Source organism: Colias eurytheme, chromosome 7, assembly GCF_061535395.1.
Source record: "Colias eurytheme isolate Ceu_HAF_F1 chromosome 7, ilColEury1 Martin Lab GWU primary, whole genome shotgun sequence".
Taxonomy (NCBI): Eukaryota; Metazoa; Arthropoda; class Insecta; order Lepidoptera; family Pieridae; genus Colias; species Colias eurytheme.
In genome coordinates, this window is record NC_142986.1 from 9,853,097 (window position 1) to 9,874,278 (window position 21,182).

At 32.4% G+C, this 21,182-nt stretch overlaps 1 protein-coding gene across 4 annotated transcripts in view; it reads right to left on the reverse strand.

Moving 5' to 3' along the window:
- Positions 1 to 21,182, reverse strand: part of sdt (MAGUK p55 family member stardust) — a 106,127-nt gene that overhangs the window by 42,400 nt on the left and 42,545 nt on the right. For 3 of the 4 annotated variants that reach the window (XM_090103649.1, XM_090103650.1, XM_090103652.1), the window contains 3 exons: positions 10,114 to 10,229; positions 8,286 to 8,917; positions 5,093 to 5,221 (listed from right to left, as the gene is read on the reverse strand). In XM_090103649.1, the coding sequence (XP_089959775.1) occupies positions 5,093 to 5,221; positions 8,286 to 8,917; positions 10,114 to 10,229 (877 nt within the window). The remainder of the gene's footprint in view (positions 1 to 5,092; positions 5,222 to 8,285; positions 8,918 to 10,113; positions 10,230 to 21,182) is intronic. The other variant, XM_090103653.1, reaches the window with a different exon arrangement.

Here is a 21,182-nt window from a genome sequence, read left to right on the forward strand (position 1 = left end):
TAATACAAAACAATTCAAATCAAAATAATAACAATACAAAAACAAGTATCTAAACACAACAACAATAATGTTTCGCTAACAACTTTTTTGTAACATGAGCGTCATTTTGACCTACATTCAATTTAAAGTATTATTTAAATTCACAAGGAATGCGAATAATACGAAACACTTAGTTCAAGATAACAGATTACATTAATTTGTGAATTAATGTTCTGAACCTTAATATCGGTCATTAGTTTAAACATTACCAACGATTTACATAACATCTCTCTCTCTGATACTCTGTGACGTAACATTTCCCTCCCTTTCTAAATGGTAAACAGTAATAGAGAGAGCATACATTTACCATGATGTCGTATAGCAGTACTATATCCAGTGTGTTAAAGTGATGGCGCTATACGACCTATATAGCGCTGTCTTTTTTCCACACTGGAATAAGACATCACGCTACGCAGAAGAGTGGAAACATAGGTTTGTGTGTGTGATGCGACCGATTTTTTGTTAGTGTTGATGTTGTAATGCAAATTATAAGTAAATAGCAAGACCAATCTACTTGATAAAATCGTGGCAAGCATAGTTTTACATCATCGATGTTAAACTATAATGAATAATATGGTATTTTCCAGCAATATAAACCTAAAGATTAACATTTATATAAGCTTTTTGTGCATCACGGAAAAACTATTAAGTAAATGCATTTTTTACAGACGTATCAAAAGAGGTTTCATCTTATAAGAGTTGACGAACTAATCCTTTAACTACGTGGACGGTCCATAAGAAATCTGAAAATTATGGAATAAATATAGAGAAAGAAAAAATAATGCAGTTCATATGCAACATAAGTTCAACAACAGTTATACGATAATATCGAAAAACTATCCTAAACTTACATAATAAATTCGTTTAAAAAACAAAAGTTATTATAAAAACAACACACCTAAAATTGTAACAACCTAAAATTTATCGCAAGAAACACGATCTGGGAACAGCGTGGAGTAAATATTTTTGTTTTGAATGTACAAAGTATAAACCTGTTTATTTTTGCTTGTCTAAACCGAAACCTAGCACAACACGTTATTTACGACTTACGTATCATTTATTTTGTTTACAATTATTTTACATGGAAGCATTGAAAATTAATTACGTAATTCGTATATTCATATTTTTATTATTGTTTTTCTAAACATACCTAAATACCTAAATGTGTACCTATTACCTATATCATATTTATGTTTATCAAAAAAATTGTCAGATTTCTTTGAATTCAGTTAAATTAATACTGAGATGAAAGCAAAGACAGATAAACATAAAATAACTTCGATAAAAAATAAAATTCCAAATTTATATGCAAAAGCGAGCAATAGATTGAAAATAGCCGATAAAGAAGAATACGATAAAACTCTACAAACTAATGCAAATATTCATATTATTACCATACGAAAACAAATTTAAAAAAAGTCGCATCATACAGTAACAAAGCCACAGACAATTTAATAGAAAAAAGCATAGATTTCTAGAATCTGTATTGTAAAAATACCAAATATATGTGCATAAATTATGTATCTTTATCGATAAAAATATGTAAGTTTACTGAGTTTTTATTCTACGGCTATAATCCTACTAATATAAATGCGAAAGTTTGTGAGGATGTGTATGTGTGTATTTGTTACTCTTTCACGCAAATACTACTGAACCGATTACATTGAAATTTAGCACACATATAGAGGGTATCTTGGACTAACACATAGGATAGGTTTTATCCCGGAAATCCCACGGGAACGGGAACTATGCGGATTTTTAAAACGCGGGCGAAGCTGCGGGCGGAAAGCTAGTATTTGGATACTTTTATAGGTCAAAGTACTTGATATCTAATGTTGGACGCGGTTTTAAAAGTTTTGACGGATCTAGAGCATGTTTCGCGAGTTGGCGGTATATTATGAGCTTAATGTATAAAACTAGGATTTGTTTAAAGTTTAAATATAGAAAGATTTATACGTTATAAAATTAAGTTCTTGTTTATTAAATAATGTTATTTATTTATAGTACAACCAGTGTTAGCTATTATTAAGTATTATGTGGTACAACATGTATTTTGAGACGAGTATCTAACAAATAAAAAGAAAATAAATACTTATTAGACTATGTATTTGCGAACAAATTTACAACATAAATGTAAAATAACGATTTTCACATCATTTTCAATTTTCCTAGTAAAATATTATGAAATACTATTAAGACAATTTCCGTGATAATCTCCTAAACGTAATACTTATTTGAAATCCTAATTTTGAATCTCATAAAGGAAATGAACTCTCTACATTTTCCCGGCGTGCGAATAATTTTACGTCAAACCGTCATTGCCACTATTAACGTCAAGTATATAACAAACATACATACAAACAATGTTCTATAATATAATTCAAAGACTTATGCGTAATTTCTGCATTTGCTTTAACAATGAAAATGCGAAATTGTTTTTTAAAATACTTATGATTCCTAAACCATTTTTATAAACTGTATTTTTTATTAAGTAAGTATATAAAAGTATTTTCTATCAAAAACATAGGTCTGAAACGTAATATTTTTCAATAAATTGATTACCAAGCCAGATAGAAAACACTACAACTTGCCACAAATTTAATATTTCATACAAGCGCTCCGCATAATTTAAATTAAAATTAAAAACGCGAGTTCATTTAATACTAATTAAGAGTGTATCCGGGAACGAAACAAATTCGCATATACCGAAGAGGTTATAAAAACTCGGCAAGCGGTCGGTGTCGAAATTATATTTAATTTTTAATTCCTGTAGCAACCACTTGTGCAGGAAAACTTGTATGAGCTCTGGAAAAGCTTTTTCCTTAACTGGTTTATTTCAAAACAGGATTTCCTCAACTTTTTCAGTTCATGGACACGGAATATAAAGTGTATATAAAATGGGCAAGATTTGTTATCCAAAGATTTATTGAAGGCAGAAACTTTTAATGGCAGACACAGCGTAAAACAGACGCTCATTTATAAAATAGTTTCTTGATGAATACGTGTTTTGTCTCTTTCACTTTCTATTTGACCTAAGCAAGAACAAAGGGAACTTATCATTATTCTGATTAAAAAGTTTATGACTCGAAGAATACGAACATAGTGTTCGAACCCATTTCTGAAAATAGAAGTTTTTTATTCAACACCGACTAAAATATGGCCTATAGCATAAGGGAATAACGTAGTTTTATACTGTTCATGAAATATATATTTAATCGGTCTAGTAGGTTTGAGTATAATTGTTAGAAACATTAAATTATATCAACATACAAATTATCTTCACAATATTACGACCCGGTTTCACCGCTTGCTGTCACCGTCCCTGATAAGTTTCGACACTTTTTTCCGGAAAAATTTCATAAGCATTGTCTTTTTAACTGACGGATAAACTAAACAGAACATATCAAGAGGCTGTGAAACCGACCCTGATATTCAACATCTCTGAAACATATTTTGACCTAATCGAGTGGATTCGAGAATCCTTTGAGCAATATCACCTTTCATCACAAAAGCAGGTTTCAGGTATCCATTGACCAGTGTACTATTTCGGCTACATATTGTAAGAGATTGTTGGCCTTTGGAAATCGAGATAACAATGTGTTTCAGTGATTAGAGAAATAGGATCAAAATACAAAACCATATTATATAGGTTTCTGATTGTCAGAATTGTATTATTAAATTTAGCAAGGATTTTAAAAGTGGGGTTTGTTTAACCTGATAATTAATAATTGTTTAATTTACCCATTCAAAAGTACTTAGAAATTACATAAAAGGAGATTTTTTCAAACATATTATGCACAGGTAATAGGAAAACGGCATAACATAACTTCACTAATAATATTTTCAATTATAGGTATAGAAAATACGCTTAAATAAAAAAGAAAATACAAAGTATGTAATAAGTAATAACTGAATTCAAATTTGTATAACCCCACCTTTGAGTCAAGTCGAATAAAGAGATTTCACCTTTTTAAATTTCAACAAAAATTTTCCTCAAAGAAACAAATATGAAACAACCCATTAAAAGTACCATTAAAAATTAAACTTTATACACAATTTTCGGCAGCCATTTTGCCGGCGTGGCGTTGAGCAATATTTTTTTAAAATCCTAAACAAATAAAGTTTTTTTCACAAAAGTCGCTTTCACAACTCGTGTACTGAAGATACAATTGTTTCTGAGTGAAATATTCAGCTGAATGAAAGAGGCTTTATTCAAATTTTACTTTGATTAAAATAATATATTACGCGACGTTATTAATTATTATGAACAAAAATACGGTATTTTCATTGTATTATGATAACTGCGTAGCTAAGATGTCTTTTGACGTGACAACGTCTTATAATTCGATAGAGCCGGCTGCACGCACGAAAAAACATGACTCATGCGGCGTTACCTCGCTCTGAGGCGTTCTATAGGCTTGAAGTGCAAGCGAGAGCGCGGAACGAGCGACAAAGCACGTTGTCACGTTCAAATATCGTCAGTAAACCGACTTTACAGACAACCATTTTTATTTTTTTATATATTATCATATGTTTCGTCTTCTCCTTGATATAACAATAGCGAGGAAGAGATAAATCTTAATATAGACACAATATACATAATATATAATTGCTCTAATTCGTAGCTCGAAATCGTTTCACGGTTTTTGTGATCCTATGGCTCTAAGTATAGACATAAAGTCTACCAACAGATAAATGGAGATTAGAAAGAAGAAGTGTGGTTCCTGATTTGTTTTAGAGCATACGTATCACTGCATTTCTCCCACTTCTTAACTCCACTACAAACAAGAGACTCATGTGTATACGCATAACGAATACAAACTAAGAATATATACACTTCGAGAGCTAGCTATTGGTCAAGCAATATAATATTTTCTTTCTGTTTGCGATAATGTAATTTTTGTTGACATACAGGTTGATATATTATGATGAGCTGTCCCGCCCTTGTGCCCTTCTAGCCTCTTTCTTCTGTTCTTTGCCCTTAAAAATTGCACTTACATACTTTGCTGATAAAAATATATGAAAACACCTGAAAGAACTAACTACAACTAACCTGGTACTTCCGAATGGACTCGATGTGTTCCTTGGTGACGTCATGCGCGGGGGGGCGAGGGGGTGCGTCCCGCGGCACCTCGCGCGGCGGTACTGCGGGCGCTATGCCTTTGGTCGTGCCGTTTAGTTGCTACAGGAAATAATGTTAATGTATTTGAATGAAAATTTATTCATAAATTTATAAAAAATAGAAAACATTAGATCACGAGGCGGGATTCGAACCCGCGTTTTCCGCCGTACCATTATCATTTGTTAAAATATCAACTGGTAATAATTTATGAAATAAGTATGAACAAAATCTAAGACAATTTTTTCATACAATTCATACTTATTTCAGATTAAGATAAGACAATTCATTTATAAATATACTAGATAGGCCATTCATAAAACGCCCTATCCAGCCAGAACATTTATATTGATCAGGATGAAATTTGGCAAAGTGATGGATTATAAGCTTTGCGATTATAGGCTTCGTAAGTTGCCAGGTTCGATTCCTGGTTTCACATAGGCTATTTTATGATTGAATATAATTTACTACTGAATATTACCAGTAATAAAGATCATCTTAATCAAATAAATAATATTAAAATTAAAAATAACAAAAAACATAGATCCCATATTAATTTCATCTTAAAAATATGCTATTAATTATAATTGCAATAGTCATGCATTCAAAACATTAAAAGTTAAAACCCAGTCAATCAAACCTCCTTTACTTAAATCTAGCACAAAAATATTCCGATCATGCGATACATACACATTCTCAGACCCATTAAAATTCCGAAAGGTACAAGTACTTATAGAAGATTGTCGTACAGAAGATTGTCATCTTCCCCTTCCTTTAAATAAATAATTTTTTCACAGGTTGAAATAAAATTACAACCAATCACTTCTTGTACAACATAAACGTAAAAGTTCCTTATTTAATGACACCACATTATAATAAAAAATCAGTAAGGGAAAGCCAAGCTAAAGCCCTTTGTAAATAATTTTAATTCAGCTTACTTCGCGCAGCGCCATCTAGTATGTAAAGCATAAATTAAAACTGAGATCACTATGGCTTGAAAATCTTCAATCCATTCATGTATGTATATTCTACTTTGTAATCAATTTTCCTCCTCATACCGCAAACATAATATTGTTTCCGTATCGGTGGTAAATGTAAAAAAATATATGTAATGACGATTCAAAAGTGCTTCTAGAAGAAGTCTAATTTAATAAATAAATGTTTGAGTTTGAGTAAGTATATTAATGCACATTGCACATTCGTCAAATAAGCTTATCCGTCCTATGGTGACAAAAATGTGAGTTTTACCCATTGAGATAATATTACTACGTATGGAGGAGACACCACGAACAAAATCTGTGCGCCATTTTTTTGCTCTAACTAAGTTTTAAAAATTATTATTTAGTTAGGTACTTAACGATGAAAGTTATTCCTTTGCACTTTTCCGTATTATTTGTACAATATCGTAACACACACGAAGGCATGTTTGATGCGTTTCACTTTAAAACCATTAAAAAATACCGCTCAGCATACGTCACATGACGTATGTTGAGTGGAACATAAGTGATGTAGGCGGTGTCGTCTCCTATTAATATTATCTCAATGGTTTTACCTCAGTTTTTTTCTGTATATAGGTATTATATTCTATATTGCATGCTTTTTCACTCTTTCATCACATTTTGGGCACAGGCAATTGGTATGATTTTGCTGTTTACACAGGTTTATTCATAGACATTCAATTTTCACTTTTCTATAGACACTTTAAAGTTCAAATCACTATATAATACAGAAAAAATAAAATAATGTTATACCAATATTATAACCCTGTTATAATGTGGTGTCATTAAAAGAAGAAAAATTGGACCCAAAAAGGGTTTATTGATTATTCCCATTTTGAAGTTTCAGTTGATGCCCTGAAAACCAAAAGCATATGTACATACATATAGGATAGAAAGAGCGTTCGTGCAAAGTGTATTTAATGATGATGGTAAATTATATGACTTAATATTAATATACAGGGTGTTTTTTCTAAGAGTGCATTGTTGAAATAAACTGTATGCTTTTTATCAAATATTAACACTGCTTATGAATGAAATTGAATAAAAATCAAATAATACAACAAAAAAGTTCAATTTTATTATTCATGCGTGTATGCAAAGGCTCATATTATATCATGCTCTTTTTAATAACATTCAAAATTTAATTGATTTTACATAGTTTAAATTTTAATCAGCAAAGCACATGAAAATCTTCTCAGGAAAAACACCCTGTATAATGAATTAAAAATAACCAAGTAAACGACCTCGTCTGGTGCAATCAATTGTTAATTATTCTTTCAGGAAAGCCTATATAAAACACTGTCCATGTTAAAGTTAAAAATACCTTGGCCTTGTATGCATTCTTATAAAAGGTTTAAAATCGTTAAGTATTCAATTACTGAATAATCCAGCAATGAATCTTTTAAGGTTCTTTACAAATTTAATTTTGATGATTTAAATTGTAATATTTTTACGGAAACGTGATATCCAAATTATCACATATCACAGAATCACATTGATTATTATTTGAATAATTAAGTAGCATAGAGGTTAAGAATAATTGATAAATCGATTTCAAATTCATTAAAAAAGCATTCATTTCTTAACATTATAAAAATATAATTTGTTAAAAACTCGGTTTGGTAAAGACGCCATTTTAATAAATAGATAATTATGTCGGGGCTTAAAACTGTTATAAATATTCTATTCTTTAGGATTGATGCAAAAATATACAGTGATATTTTATCTTGGTTGTGTTTGATGTAAATCCTATAAATTAAGTTAGTTTTCTAATACAAATTATGCGCATGCATTTACGTAATTTTTAGTGGAATTTCTCTTCTTTATCACAAAGTTAATGAATTCAAAATCAAAAAGCGTATCTTTGTATTGCAATCATACTTTTTAATGTTACTAGAGAAAAATGTGTCGTTTTTTATAAACGATATTGTTATCGTCATAAAATAATATCGGACTATAAATAAAAAAACAATCCAAAAATACGCTTTAAATTTTACTCCCATAGAAATCTCCCTATATTTTTAAAGCCCAAAATGATTCAAATATTAGTTCCAGAATTTCATTCTCTAAACCCAAACCTTATCTACCCAATGATCCAACACCAATGACAATGAAGTGCAGTGCGTTACCTGAAACACCACGCTCTTTCTATCCGTACTGGGGTATTTGGGGGTCGTTTTCACGATCTGCACAAAGTTATCCGGGACATCCACCGCCACTTCTCGCCCCAACAGCACTGGGGTGGTATCGTACCCCGGGGGCAGTTTGTACGATGCGTATAGAGCCTCTCTAATTAGGACAGTGTCCGTTCTCGTCGAGTACGTGACCCCCTCCCTGCAATCTAGCAAAGAGTCGTCTCCGTTCGAAATCAAAAGCTGGATTTTATGGTCGCTCAAATTATGCGTTACGTTCGACGCAACTGAATGGCTATCAGACAGCATATCACACTTCGTCGTTTCTGAGGAGTTCTTGCTTTTCTTGCTGCCGAAGCTGATTGAATCCGAGCTCTGCGGGAGGGAGAGAAGTTCGGAGTTGTTTTTGAAGCTGCCAGAGCCAGAACTCGGGTTAGACGTGTTCATGCTTTGCAGGACGCTTTGTTTGCTCGCGTAGGAGGTGTTGGAGCCGCCTGAGGACAACAGCGGCTCTTCGTCGCGGGAGCGGGCGCGTACCTGCGGGGGGCGCGGCGGCGGGTAGCGGGGGGGCGTTTTGTTCCGCGCGATGAAACTGTCCGGTACGTCCACCGCCATCTCGCGGTGAGGTCCTGGAAGGTGATGTTGTTGGTTAGTTTCTTTTATAGGTAAAAATTAACAAAAGCAAAAAAAAACATTGTCAAAATTCACTTAAGCTGTAATTGATTGATTTATTCAAATAATATAATTTGAATTTGGTAAATTTTAACTCCAATTTAACTAGGTATAAGTTTCATTCTAGTAACAACACCTACATTCATTTAATATGTGAAAAATCGAAAGATAATTATTTATTTTCGCTAACCATGTTTAGTTTCGTTGAATTATTGCTTTCGTCATAGTCATTAATGAACTAAAACATATTAAAGTAATTCTACCAATTACAATTTGGCTACTCTGTTGATAAACCTAACCTAAATTTGATAAAAATTCCCACTAAGCAAGTTTTTATAACGTAAAAAATAACAAAATGAAAAACGAAAAACCTTTACAAATAATAATCGTACAAAATCCAAGGTTCGCTAAATTAAATGACCTAAATAATTAAGAAATCCAAACAATACTGTTCCTATTTTTTGTTCAACATGAAGGCCATCTGAACCACGACGTCTATTTATCAAATTATTTCACGGTACTTTACGTCAGCAAATAATTTACTGAAAATCGCTCCATTTCGGTACTTAAATAGATTTTCACTTTTACTTTACTTTTAAAACATTACTGAAGATCATCTGCGATTAGATTATTGTTTTTGTAGTAGAATAAATTAGTTTCATTTATTAATAATGTATGGATTATCTGTATACAGCAAGAAACTCAATTACATAAATAAATAAATATAACATATTATGTAAGTATATCATTAAAAAAGTAATATAACTCAAACAATATTTCTCAAACTCAAACTCACTTTTTAGAATATACATATTAAAATATGTAATACACAGATGTAATATTATGTACCGCGAAAGTTCTGCCAAAAACTAAATGCGTGTACGCCCTATACCACCAGTACCAAAGTTCCACCGCTAGATGGCGGTGTTCTTAACAAATAATTTTTTTAAACGAAAAACTATACCGCCTTCAAATCGTTAGAATTCGACAAAATTTAAATGGGATCAACCGAAAGGTAAAAAAAAAAAGAAAAATAGTAAAGTTCTGAGGTAACAAACCGAAAAAAATACAGTCGAACCTCCTGCTTTGAGTCGGTTGAAACGGAACTTTGTAACGAGTATTGTAATTAAATAAATAAATATTATCCACATACCGGTGTCTGAAGAGAGTGACAGCATGGTAAGCATATCTGGCCCGTCATCCGGCGGCGGTCGTTTCTCCTCGTCAGCGCCGACCACCACGATACTGGAGCCCGACCGGCGGCGCGGTCTGGAATTGAACACGTGGAAATTAGTATGTGTAGTAGTATAATGGTCCATGTACTTAGTAATGTAGTTAATAATGGCCAAACAATTAGTTAGGGTACAGGTAAAATACATAGTTTATAAGTAATGTGTGAATAGTGCTGGTACAATTAAAAAGGATTATAAATAATGTAGGGTAGATTGAAAGTTCTTTTAATAGTTTTATAGGAACAGTAATCTACATACTATTACGTCGTTTTTAACCTTTATTATTTCAAAAATTGCGAACTTAATTAAAAATGCACTGTCCCAACTCCCATTATAAAGATCATATCTGGTAGTTCTGACTTATTAACCTACTCCAGGACTAGGAAATAGTGTCATAAGGTATGTAGAACATTCATGGGATGATAGTCACAAACAAAGCCACGGACAGTAGCTAGTACATCAATATACCGAGATAGGCTAAGGCTAGTAACAGACGCGGCAGTGCGTGTCGTCACGCAGTGTGCACACCGCTTTATATAACGGCTTTGAATTTTAAATTCCTCCTGTTATATTGTTATGGATGTATAGGTTTATTTACTATGCTATTACATAATTATTATGACGTACACATATGTACCTACATCGTACATGGTGATTAAACTCATTATTTTTATAGACGTAATTTTTTCAACGTCACGATTTGCGATAACTATAGTATTGTTTGAAATTAGTTCCGTAGAAGGTAATACGTTAACCATAATGTCGGATAACAATTACTTAATATTATGTTATTTGAAAAAAATGTGTAATTGTACGCATTTATTAGTACATATTTTACAATTTAAATATCAATCTCAAACTCAAAACTCAAACATTTATTTATTCAATTAGACTTCTTCTAGAAGCACTTTTGAAACGTCATTAGGTACATATTTTTAACATTTACCACCGATTCGGAAAGCAGTATATGTAGCAGTATCCCGATGTTTTAATGATTTTTACGATGAAAAATATTCAACAAAGTACAATAATTTATAGCACTGAATTCATCATAATTATCCCAAAAAAGCTCATTTTCAGCGCACAAAGTATGTAGATCGCAGAGCATTGTCAAACGAAGCGAATGATTGCGGCCTAAGTACGGCGGGGCTCATGTTTATTGCTACCCGGAGCCAGCCGGAGCAGCGATGGAATGAATACAACAGGGTACAGTCGTGAGCGACACGCGATTTGGATTTATAATCTTTTTATACATATTTCGTATTGTATTCGTACTTTAATTACGAGTACATTTGATAGAAGGAATGTTGTATCAAAGTCCATGCTCTTCGGTTCATACACAGCGATGGTCTTTTTAATTTGATTGAAAAAAAAGAACTAGACTGTGAAAGGATTCATAATAATTAATAACATTTCAAAATGGAAATTATATGTACTAGTTTTCTACTATCACACGGATTTTCAAAACTAAAATAACTAAACATAATAGAAAAACTTAATAATCAATTCAATTAGCTTAAAAAAAATCCAACTCTTAGTTAAATAGTGTGAAATAAATAAAACCGCTATCGCTTATAACTTCTGTCGCTCATTTTCATACGAAGTATTCCAATTTCGGCGTCGCATGTACGTAAAATAAAATCTTGGCTAGCGTGACCATGCTTTAGGGACTATTTTGGTTTGCTTTTATCAAATAAAACGAACAGGAATAAATGCAAATGCAGCCAATGCAATAGGTTTTTCTTATTTTTTAACGAAAAGTAAGTATTTTTTTCTCGCAATAACGGACTAGTCGGGTCTGTAGTGAAATAAGAAGAGAGAAATTAGAAATTAAAGTTCATGTTAATGGTTATATCGCTTACCAATACCTAAAGCGTAATAAAAATATATGGTAGGTACTTATTTTTGCGTTGTCATTGACCCTTCCAAATGCGGAAGAACTGGTTATCATCAATAAGGATTTTTATAATTTCATATGTATCGCAAACAAGTGTAGCTGTTTACTTTAACAAGTGTATGTTATGCTTCTACAAATAATACAAATGAAGATATTATTATAATAGACCATGATTAATAATCAAACATTAAACCAGAGACAGACGTATGTATTTTATATTTACTTTTGTCGTTAATACAATATTTTATGTTACTTTTTTTTATAAATAATTTCATGTAAATTGTGACATCACAATATAACAATAAACCACAAATCAGCCGTGGTACTTGCTAGTGATCTACATTTGTAAATATTGCAAGCTCTGACGTCATACAAGACGTCAATTGCAGTAACTTATGCATCACTAGTTAAAACTATAATATTTTTCCACAAATCACAGTAAACCTCATGAAAGGAACATTTTCCTAACAAAAAATCACAACGCACGAGGATTTTCACGCAAAAATAATAATTAAAAATGCAAAACTTAAAATAATTTCCATTGTTCCGAATATGTATTTATACAACATTAATCAACTATTCATACTTTTTATTCGCATATTTTGTTCCATATTCATCAGTTACATAGGTATAATGAAGCCAAGAGAAATAGCCACCCTACAGCTTAAAATAATTTGCGGATCAAGGGCTTTCCGTCCCAGATTACTAGTCATTTGAACGGGCTACACTTGGAGACATCTTTAGTATACTTGGACGCGTTTGGCGTTTATCCACATGCTAATAATAATTAATAACATTAATTTGGAAATAAATCCTGTATTATTATCTTTAATGAATAATTAAATTATTGATTGATTATAATATCTTTAAGATTGGTCAAAACACTTGAAAGATAAAGTTGGATTAAAAGATGTTGAGACTTTAAACACATAAAAAAATTACATAATTGAAACAGTATATGAACATTATTGAATCAGGGCAACGAGGTACAGAGGTATGTTAATAGAAACAACGTAGTAATAATAATTAGTATTCTGTTAACGCCTACCTCACAAGGAGGTAGTAATACCTTCCCACTTATGTCCCTATTTATCGGTATCTAATAATAGAAACATACGTTATAATGTACCTAAGGCAAACATGAAATAAAATGTTGGTCGATTACGTAATGTAATATGTATTATAAAGAGGAAAGGTTTGTAATTATGTATGTATGTATGGTTTTCACGCATAAACTACAGGACCGATTTTAAAAATTCTTTCACCATTAGAAAGCTGCATCTTCACTGAGCAATATAGGCTAGGTTTTATCCCGGAAATCCCATGGGAACTAGGTATGCGGTTTTTTCTTTGAAAACGCGGGAGAGGCCGCAGGCGGAAAGCTAGTGTAATATAATACGATAAACATACAAATGCAATTTCCTAGTACAGTAAAATAAATGTTTATAGAGGCTTACATTTTTCTTAACGTATATTTTCTTGCTCTCATACATAACCGAGCTCTAGTTATAATGCGATTTATAATGAAACTGTTACACCCAGTTTTTTGTATACTTCCTAAAAACTTGTTGCTTATTTCTTCAGTGTTTATTCGCTAATTATATAGATAAAGCTATCATAATATCTTCAATTTCATCGGTGTTTACTGTTTATATACTTATTATGTAAATGAAACTATCTTATTACGCCTAAAATTAAAAATTATTAATCTTACAACGAGCACTAAAGTAAATTGTTTAGTTTGTGTTCGGTCAATATTTTCGTTTTCCATACCTAAATAGATTCATCCTTGATTCATCTTAAGTATCATAACCTTGAAGAAGGGTAAGGCTACATTTCGTCACAAAAATAAAAGTTGAAGAGTGTGAAATAGAGGATAGAAACATATATGGCAGTAAGCAATGGTGTAACATAACAATAATATGCAGGCTTACACACTTATTTTATCTGGCTGAAACTAAAACATTTATTTTAACCATCAGGAATGAAAATCTACCGGGTACTTCCCGTGAACATAGAGTCTTGAAATTTGGTAACAAGCAACGTCTAAATAGCATAGATAAAGGACAAATGCATAATGGTACGGGAGCCAGGAACAGATTTTATGACCAAGTTCCTCTCAAGCGGTAATTAGTAAAATGCATCAAAGTAATAGTATTATGAAGCCTCGTGAACGTCAGCTGGAGCTCGGTTGGGGGGAAGAGCGGTTGTAGCCTCCCGTATCAGCTGACGGTTTTTCCACCAAGATACAGCCAGCTGACCTATATATTTATCCACAGTTACATATAAGCTATCATCAGGTAAATTTTTGTTTGAGAGGAAATCACGGAAAATAATTTTTTCTTTAAATTTAACTTTCATGTTCGAGACACCAGCTGACGTATAATAAATACACCATATTGTAACCAGCTGATTATTTTTTTTCGTTGAGATATTGGGTTAGCTACAATTTGACAAATTTTTAGCTGAGAGGAAATGAATGAATGAATGTATTTTTTTTCCTACGTGCGTGGGAGGCTACAACCGCTCACCCCCCCAACCGAGCGCCAGCTGACGTTCACGAGGCTTTATAATACTATACTCTGAGGCGTCTGACGAATTATCTCTTGAGAGGAAATAATTAACCAAATTTGCACCTGGCTCCCGTACCATAAAATTTAAAGTTACAACATAATAAAAAATAGATATGTTCGGTGCTCTCGGTGCGCGAGTCCGACTAGCACTTGGCTTTATTTAATCGATGTTTAATTTATCGTGTTGTTTCTTACTTGCTCATGTCGAACAACTTAAAATTAAAAGAGACATTATACGAGGGATATTAATCAATGTCAAGTTATTATTAAAAGTGGGGCCTAGGGCTAAAGATATGAGATGATGAGTCAGGTGTTTTCCTTTTATATTTTATCAACCGACTTCCAAAAGAGGAGGATATAACTTCAACAATTTTTTTGCACATTTTTTACGCTATAATAACAATGTGTCATATTTTTTGTTCGAAATTAAAAAAAAATGTACACAGAACGTTCGTAATTAGTTGTTTACCATTTCCTTCAATTCATACAAACACGTATAGTTTTTGAGTCTTATCTTGTTGTTTATTATAAAAAAATAGATTTACTACACATATTGTAATGATCGCGTGTTTCCCGCCATTTTTCAAGTGTCTCGTCTCAGATCAACGATTGTAAACAAAACAGCTAGGATAGTAATATTAATGTAGCGTAACTATAGGGTGGGTTGGGTAAGGTAAGAACTGGCAGAGGTTTAATTTATTATATGAATACTAGCGGTCCGCCCCGGCTTCGCCCGTGGTACATATGAAAAATAGATGTTGGCCGATTCTCAGACTTACCCGATATGCACAGAAAATTTCATGAGAATCGGTCCACCCGTTTCGGAGGAGTATGCAAACTAACATTGTGACACGAGAATTTTATATATAAGAGATTTGTATCGAAATTTTACGTGCTTCGTTTGAGGTTTTGTGTTAATATAATATTGTTTCATGCACATTATTTATCTATAGCCTATAGGTAGTCAATTTTCTTTAAGTAATTGAAACAAAAACTTCTGATCAGTGATATTATGATCTATTACTGGTCCAGATTCTAAAAATATGTAACTGCACTCTAATTTTGGACTGTATTGTCTTCACAAATACTATAAATAAGATGGATTATTTCTGTGCATAATTTTAATTTGTAGTTAATTGTACCTTATAAGTTTATATAATATTATGTTTATGCTACTCAAAATTTGCCAACCGGGAAATTCTTTATTCCGGAAAATTTAACATGCAATTAATATAACATTTTATTTTACCCACTTTTAATCTATTTAAAACTTAACCAACCGCTCTCTCCCATACCTCGGGCCACTCATCGGAAGTTCCCCTCACAATAGCTACCTGTTCGTTCAGGTAGCAGGTACGTACCTGACCCATTTTATCTTTGTATGATATTTCCGACCGGTGTGCCGTGAGATGATACTCATTTTTTATAGTTAATAATTATTAATTTTGGGAATATTAACTAGGGAAGGCGGAATCGGATTCTATAGTTTGGCTTTATCTCGGCATAGAAAAGTATAGATTTTGAAACTTATTGCTAGATTAAGAATAAATAGATTTGAACTCGGTATGTGGCAGGCAAATTGTACATTTTCGCCGTAAAAAGGCATCGTCAGTTTACAAATGTTGGGCATTTTGTCAATACAAATGCAATCGGTAATACATATTTATAAACATAAACCTAGATAAGTATAGTTCTATTAGCAGTAAAATTGGCTTTTTAAGGCAATAAAGAATTAGATGACGCAGCTGATAACGTAAATATGACGCTATAAAGTACCGTCAAAAATTAGTGAGGCATTATTTTGATAAGATTGCATTGTTACGTTTAAAAAATGTGTGTTTTTCTTATAAAGTTACATCATGTATTACGATAAAAAGTTATTTCCATTTGGTAAGAAATTAAATCGATAAACGTGAAAACTAAAACACAATACAATGTATTTTATCAATATTAATAATGTCTGGATAGAGGCATATGTTGTACGATAGCTGATAACAATTTTATTTCGAAACATAGGAAACATAAATAATAAATTATCGATAGAATGAAATAGCTTTAGGATTCAAATATTTTTACGATATTGATCCAAAATGTTAATATGATGAATCAAAATATTTTGATAAATACGAAAATTCTCGAAATACGTGTGGTGTTTGAATGATTGTATATAATGAGTCACACTATCCCATTGCTAAATGACTATACAGATTTGCATGTAGGTGAAGAAAATAAATAGAATTGTATGTATATGTTTTGGAAAAGGTTATGGAAAATCGTCTTTTCAACAAATTCTTTGCAATATATCGAGCGAATTCCTTCTGAACCCAATAATCTCATATTCAAAGTTTTTACGTTACATTGCCCTCCCTTCAATTTAGAAAAGGCTTTCTGGTCAATAGATTTCAAGCGTTATTAAAATATTCACACATATAAAATAATAAAGTTCTTAACCCAGTTTTAATTAATTTAGCGAAAAATATCTCGACTAAATAAATCGAGCTTACAAGAGAAAATTTTCTCAAGTCGACTTCTTTATATAAGAAATATTATTTTCAATGGACTGGACTTTGAATTCATAATTTCTTGAAGAACCATTAGTAGATTAAATGGGGTGCCCCGTATAGCGAAGAAAGTTGTTATTTCGCAAATATATCCCTTGCGTTAATAATAATATATTATGCCAATAATTATGTTTTACTTGCTAGTTGCTTAATTGTGGAACATAACTAGATTATTATAGGGATTGAAATGGATTGTGTAATTCTTTGATTTTAATAAAAAATACGAAACAATTTACTCAAATGTTAGAGCACTTAGAGGAAATTAAAACCAGAAAACAGATATATTTATAAATTGTTGTATAATTACATCTAAGATCACATCACTGCTTAACATCAGATTTGATAGCGGTCAAACTGCCTATATAAAAAGCCTAGTATAAAAAATACCAATGTTATACTTCTTCTTTCTTTCTAACCAAATCAACAACAATAACAAAGTTTGAACCAACATTCTCAACAAAAAGTCTTTAACATCAAACCGTTCATGTCACACTAAAAACGAAACACGCCCGGAACAAAGCTTTCCAACATACATAACCGACCAACACACAATAACACCAAACTATAAGTAGTAAGTACATATGAGCTACTAGCTGTGCCCCGCGGTATTACCCGCAGTGCTCCGCTCCTATTGGTCTTAACTCTTAGCGTGATGATATTATGTAGCCTAACCTTCCTCGATAAATGGGCCATCTAACACCGAAAACATTTTTCTAATCGGACCAGTAGTTCCTGAGATTAGCGCGTTCAAACAAACAAAATCTTCAGCTTTATACAGGGTGTCCCAGCAACGGTATACTAAGACCCAAGGAGGTTATAGTTTTGCATACGCTGAGTACGTAAAAAATACTTATAAAATTCCAGACGATTTTTTTTGACAAATAGACGAATTCTTAAAACTCTATGTGTACACCCCTAACAAGCATCCCACTCAACTTGGCCACCCGCACGTGGGCTATCGTATAAGATTATGTTTTCATAGACAAAATGCTCACATTAGCAAAAGCGGAATATGCCGGCTGCGCGAAGCTAGAGACGAAAACATGGATTTTAAGGAAAAATTAAGCAAAAAATTTTTAGCGTAATTTTGTTGTTCAAGTATTTTTTACGTGGTCAGTGTATGCAAAACTGAAAGTCCCTTCGCGCTTAGTATACCAATAGTGGGACACCCTGTATATACACATGAGCCAAGTACACATGAACTGTAGGTACACATGAGCTAGGTACATGGACATAGTCCAGCAAGCAGTGACGAGGGTGTGAGATCGCTAAACAAACGATTGTCACCACAATGGCTATTGTGCATGACTTTACAAATATTTGACGATGCTCACTCTGGTTTGTAATACATTTCATCGTTATAACTGACTGGACGTTCTAGAATTCTATACAATTAGTTTTATATGTAGGTTAGTTATGATAGGAAATCTATCTGCTATTGATAATCGATCAATAGCAGATTTCTATGGTATTACCAAAAAACAATTTAATCACAGTCTAACTTTAAACCAGGGATCTGTCACTTTAATAGTTGTCTATGTGAAATACGACAAAACCAGATTAAAGAGAACCCTCCCTTAAAGATAAACCCTGTCTAAAGATTTTTGTGGTAAGACAGCTAGTTTCTTAAACTACTTGTCTATTTTCCACAATTAGTATTGGTTATTAATAATTCTTTTTTGCAACCGACGTTCCCAAAAACGAAGTAGGTTCACTGTATTGCACGCCTCATAAGCGAAGCGTTGAGGTGGGTACTACTGTCACTTCGCGCAAAACATCTGATTTTTCAAACTTAAAATGTCTTTATGTATCATACATTGCACTTGTAAGATAATACATACACACACATATTAAGAAAAAACACTATTTTTAACGTTCATGATATTTTTGATGTCATTTTTGTTATTTAAACTAGTTAAAAAACAGTTTAAAAAAGTTCTGTCTTGGACGTCCGTGTGTCTGTATGTGCGGATCCTTTTTCTTGTTAACACGATAGCGACCGAAATACTTTACTAATCGAGTCTTTTTTTTTCTCTTACGCTTGAGTATGCTCAGGAATAGAACCCTTTCATTTTTCAGGGTCTGATTCGATGTGGTTTAATTGTTATTAAATAAACAAAAATAATAATTAATAAATATTTATTAAAAAAAAATTATGAGGCGTGCACTTTTGGATTTTCCAAATTATTTTTTTCTTTTGTTACGGATAACTCTGTAGGTTTACAATCGACGAAATTATTTTAGTGTTTGATAGGAAATTATTGTCATAATTTATCCCATTTTAAAGTATGGCGTCTGGAACTTTCGTGAAAATAAGACGTTCTTTTTAAAAGTATATAGTTCTGACAATTTTAAAATCGTCCATAAACCACATCGATAAAAATTCTACGATACGATCATTAAATGCTCATTTAAAATCGATTTCTAATCTATACTCTAGTTTCTATTGTGATCTAGCTTCTCTAACTATAACTATAAGGTATCCACTTGAGAACTGAGACGGTATTGTTGTCATTGTTACTGGTAGGAAGGCTTAGTTCAATATGAAAGATGCCAGCAGCATTTCTGCATTTATCAACATGGTTTTCGAAGAGACGGTTGTGGTCTGTGCTCTTGTCCCGCATAGTTCCCATTCCCGTGAGATTTCCGGGATAAAACTTATCCTATGTGTTAATCCAAGTTACTCTCTATATGTGTGCTAAATTTCATTGTAATCGGTTCAGTAGTTTATGCGTGAAAACTGAAAACCATACATACCTACAAACCTTTCCTCTTTATAATATTAGTATAGATATGTAATCGTAATTGTAAAAAGTAAATTAGTTTTTATATAATACTTTTTAGTGTATTTTTCAACACGAATCAAACGAGCCCAAACTCGATAAAGTTGAGTCAATATATTACTAAGTTCCTATGACCACCTTCCGACTCCATCATCAAATCAGCTCTATGTCATAATAATGTTTCATCGTTATCCAATTTACATGCGTATACAAAATTTCAGCTCAATCGGTTACCTGGAAATGAATCAAAGTTACTTGCTACATTTCAATTAAGTCATCGAGACCAGACAAAAATGCTCATAAAATAAAAACTACTGGGCTTATAGTCCGGGATACATCGCCCATTTTTGCAAGTGATTACTATCAAGCTAATTTTTCGTGAGTAGCTTTATTTTGATGAGATGCCCAATAATTTCATGTACGAAACTCTCGATTGTGGTAGCTTACAGAGGTAACAAGGATAAAAATTTTTGATTTGACGGTTCTCAAATATTTATTACGCAATTTGTAGGACAATATGTCTGTTGAATTATATAAGTATTAAATAAGTGAAAATAAAAAAATCAGCTGGTTAGTAATCATTTATGATGACTTCGTTATCGATACACATTGGAAAGGGGGACTCTTTGATCAAACCATAGATTTTGTAGGACAAATATTTTTTCGAATAATTTAGATAATTATCTTGAGATTGAACAAAAAAAAACATTCAGTTAGTAATTAATATTTGAGAACCATCAAATCAAAATATTTTATCCTTGTTTCCTCTGGTAGCTACCACAATCGAGAGTTTCGTACATGAAATTATTGGGCATCTCATCAAAATAAAGCTACTCACGAAAAATTAGCTTGATAGTAATCACTTGCAAAAATGGGCGATGTATCCCGGACTATTATCCGAATAAAATTTATGGGACCAATTCCACACCATTCCGCATCAAAAAAAAAAAGAATCACGTAAACCGGTTCAGAAACCTCGGAGTAATCGGTGTCCATACATAAAAAAATATACCGGCCGAATTGATAACCTCCTCCTTTTTTTTAAGTCGGTTAAAACTACAGTGTACGAGAATAAATACGTTGACATAAATAGGTATTATCGCTACGCCGGTTACGCGGCAACTGGCCGGCGGCCGTCGCCTGGCAACATTTTTGTCGCCGTGCGCGCACTTGCAT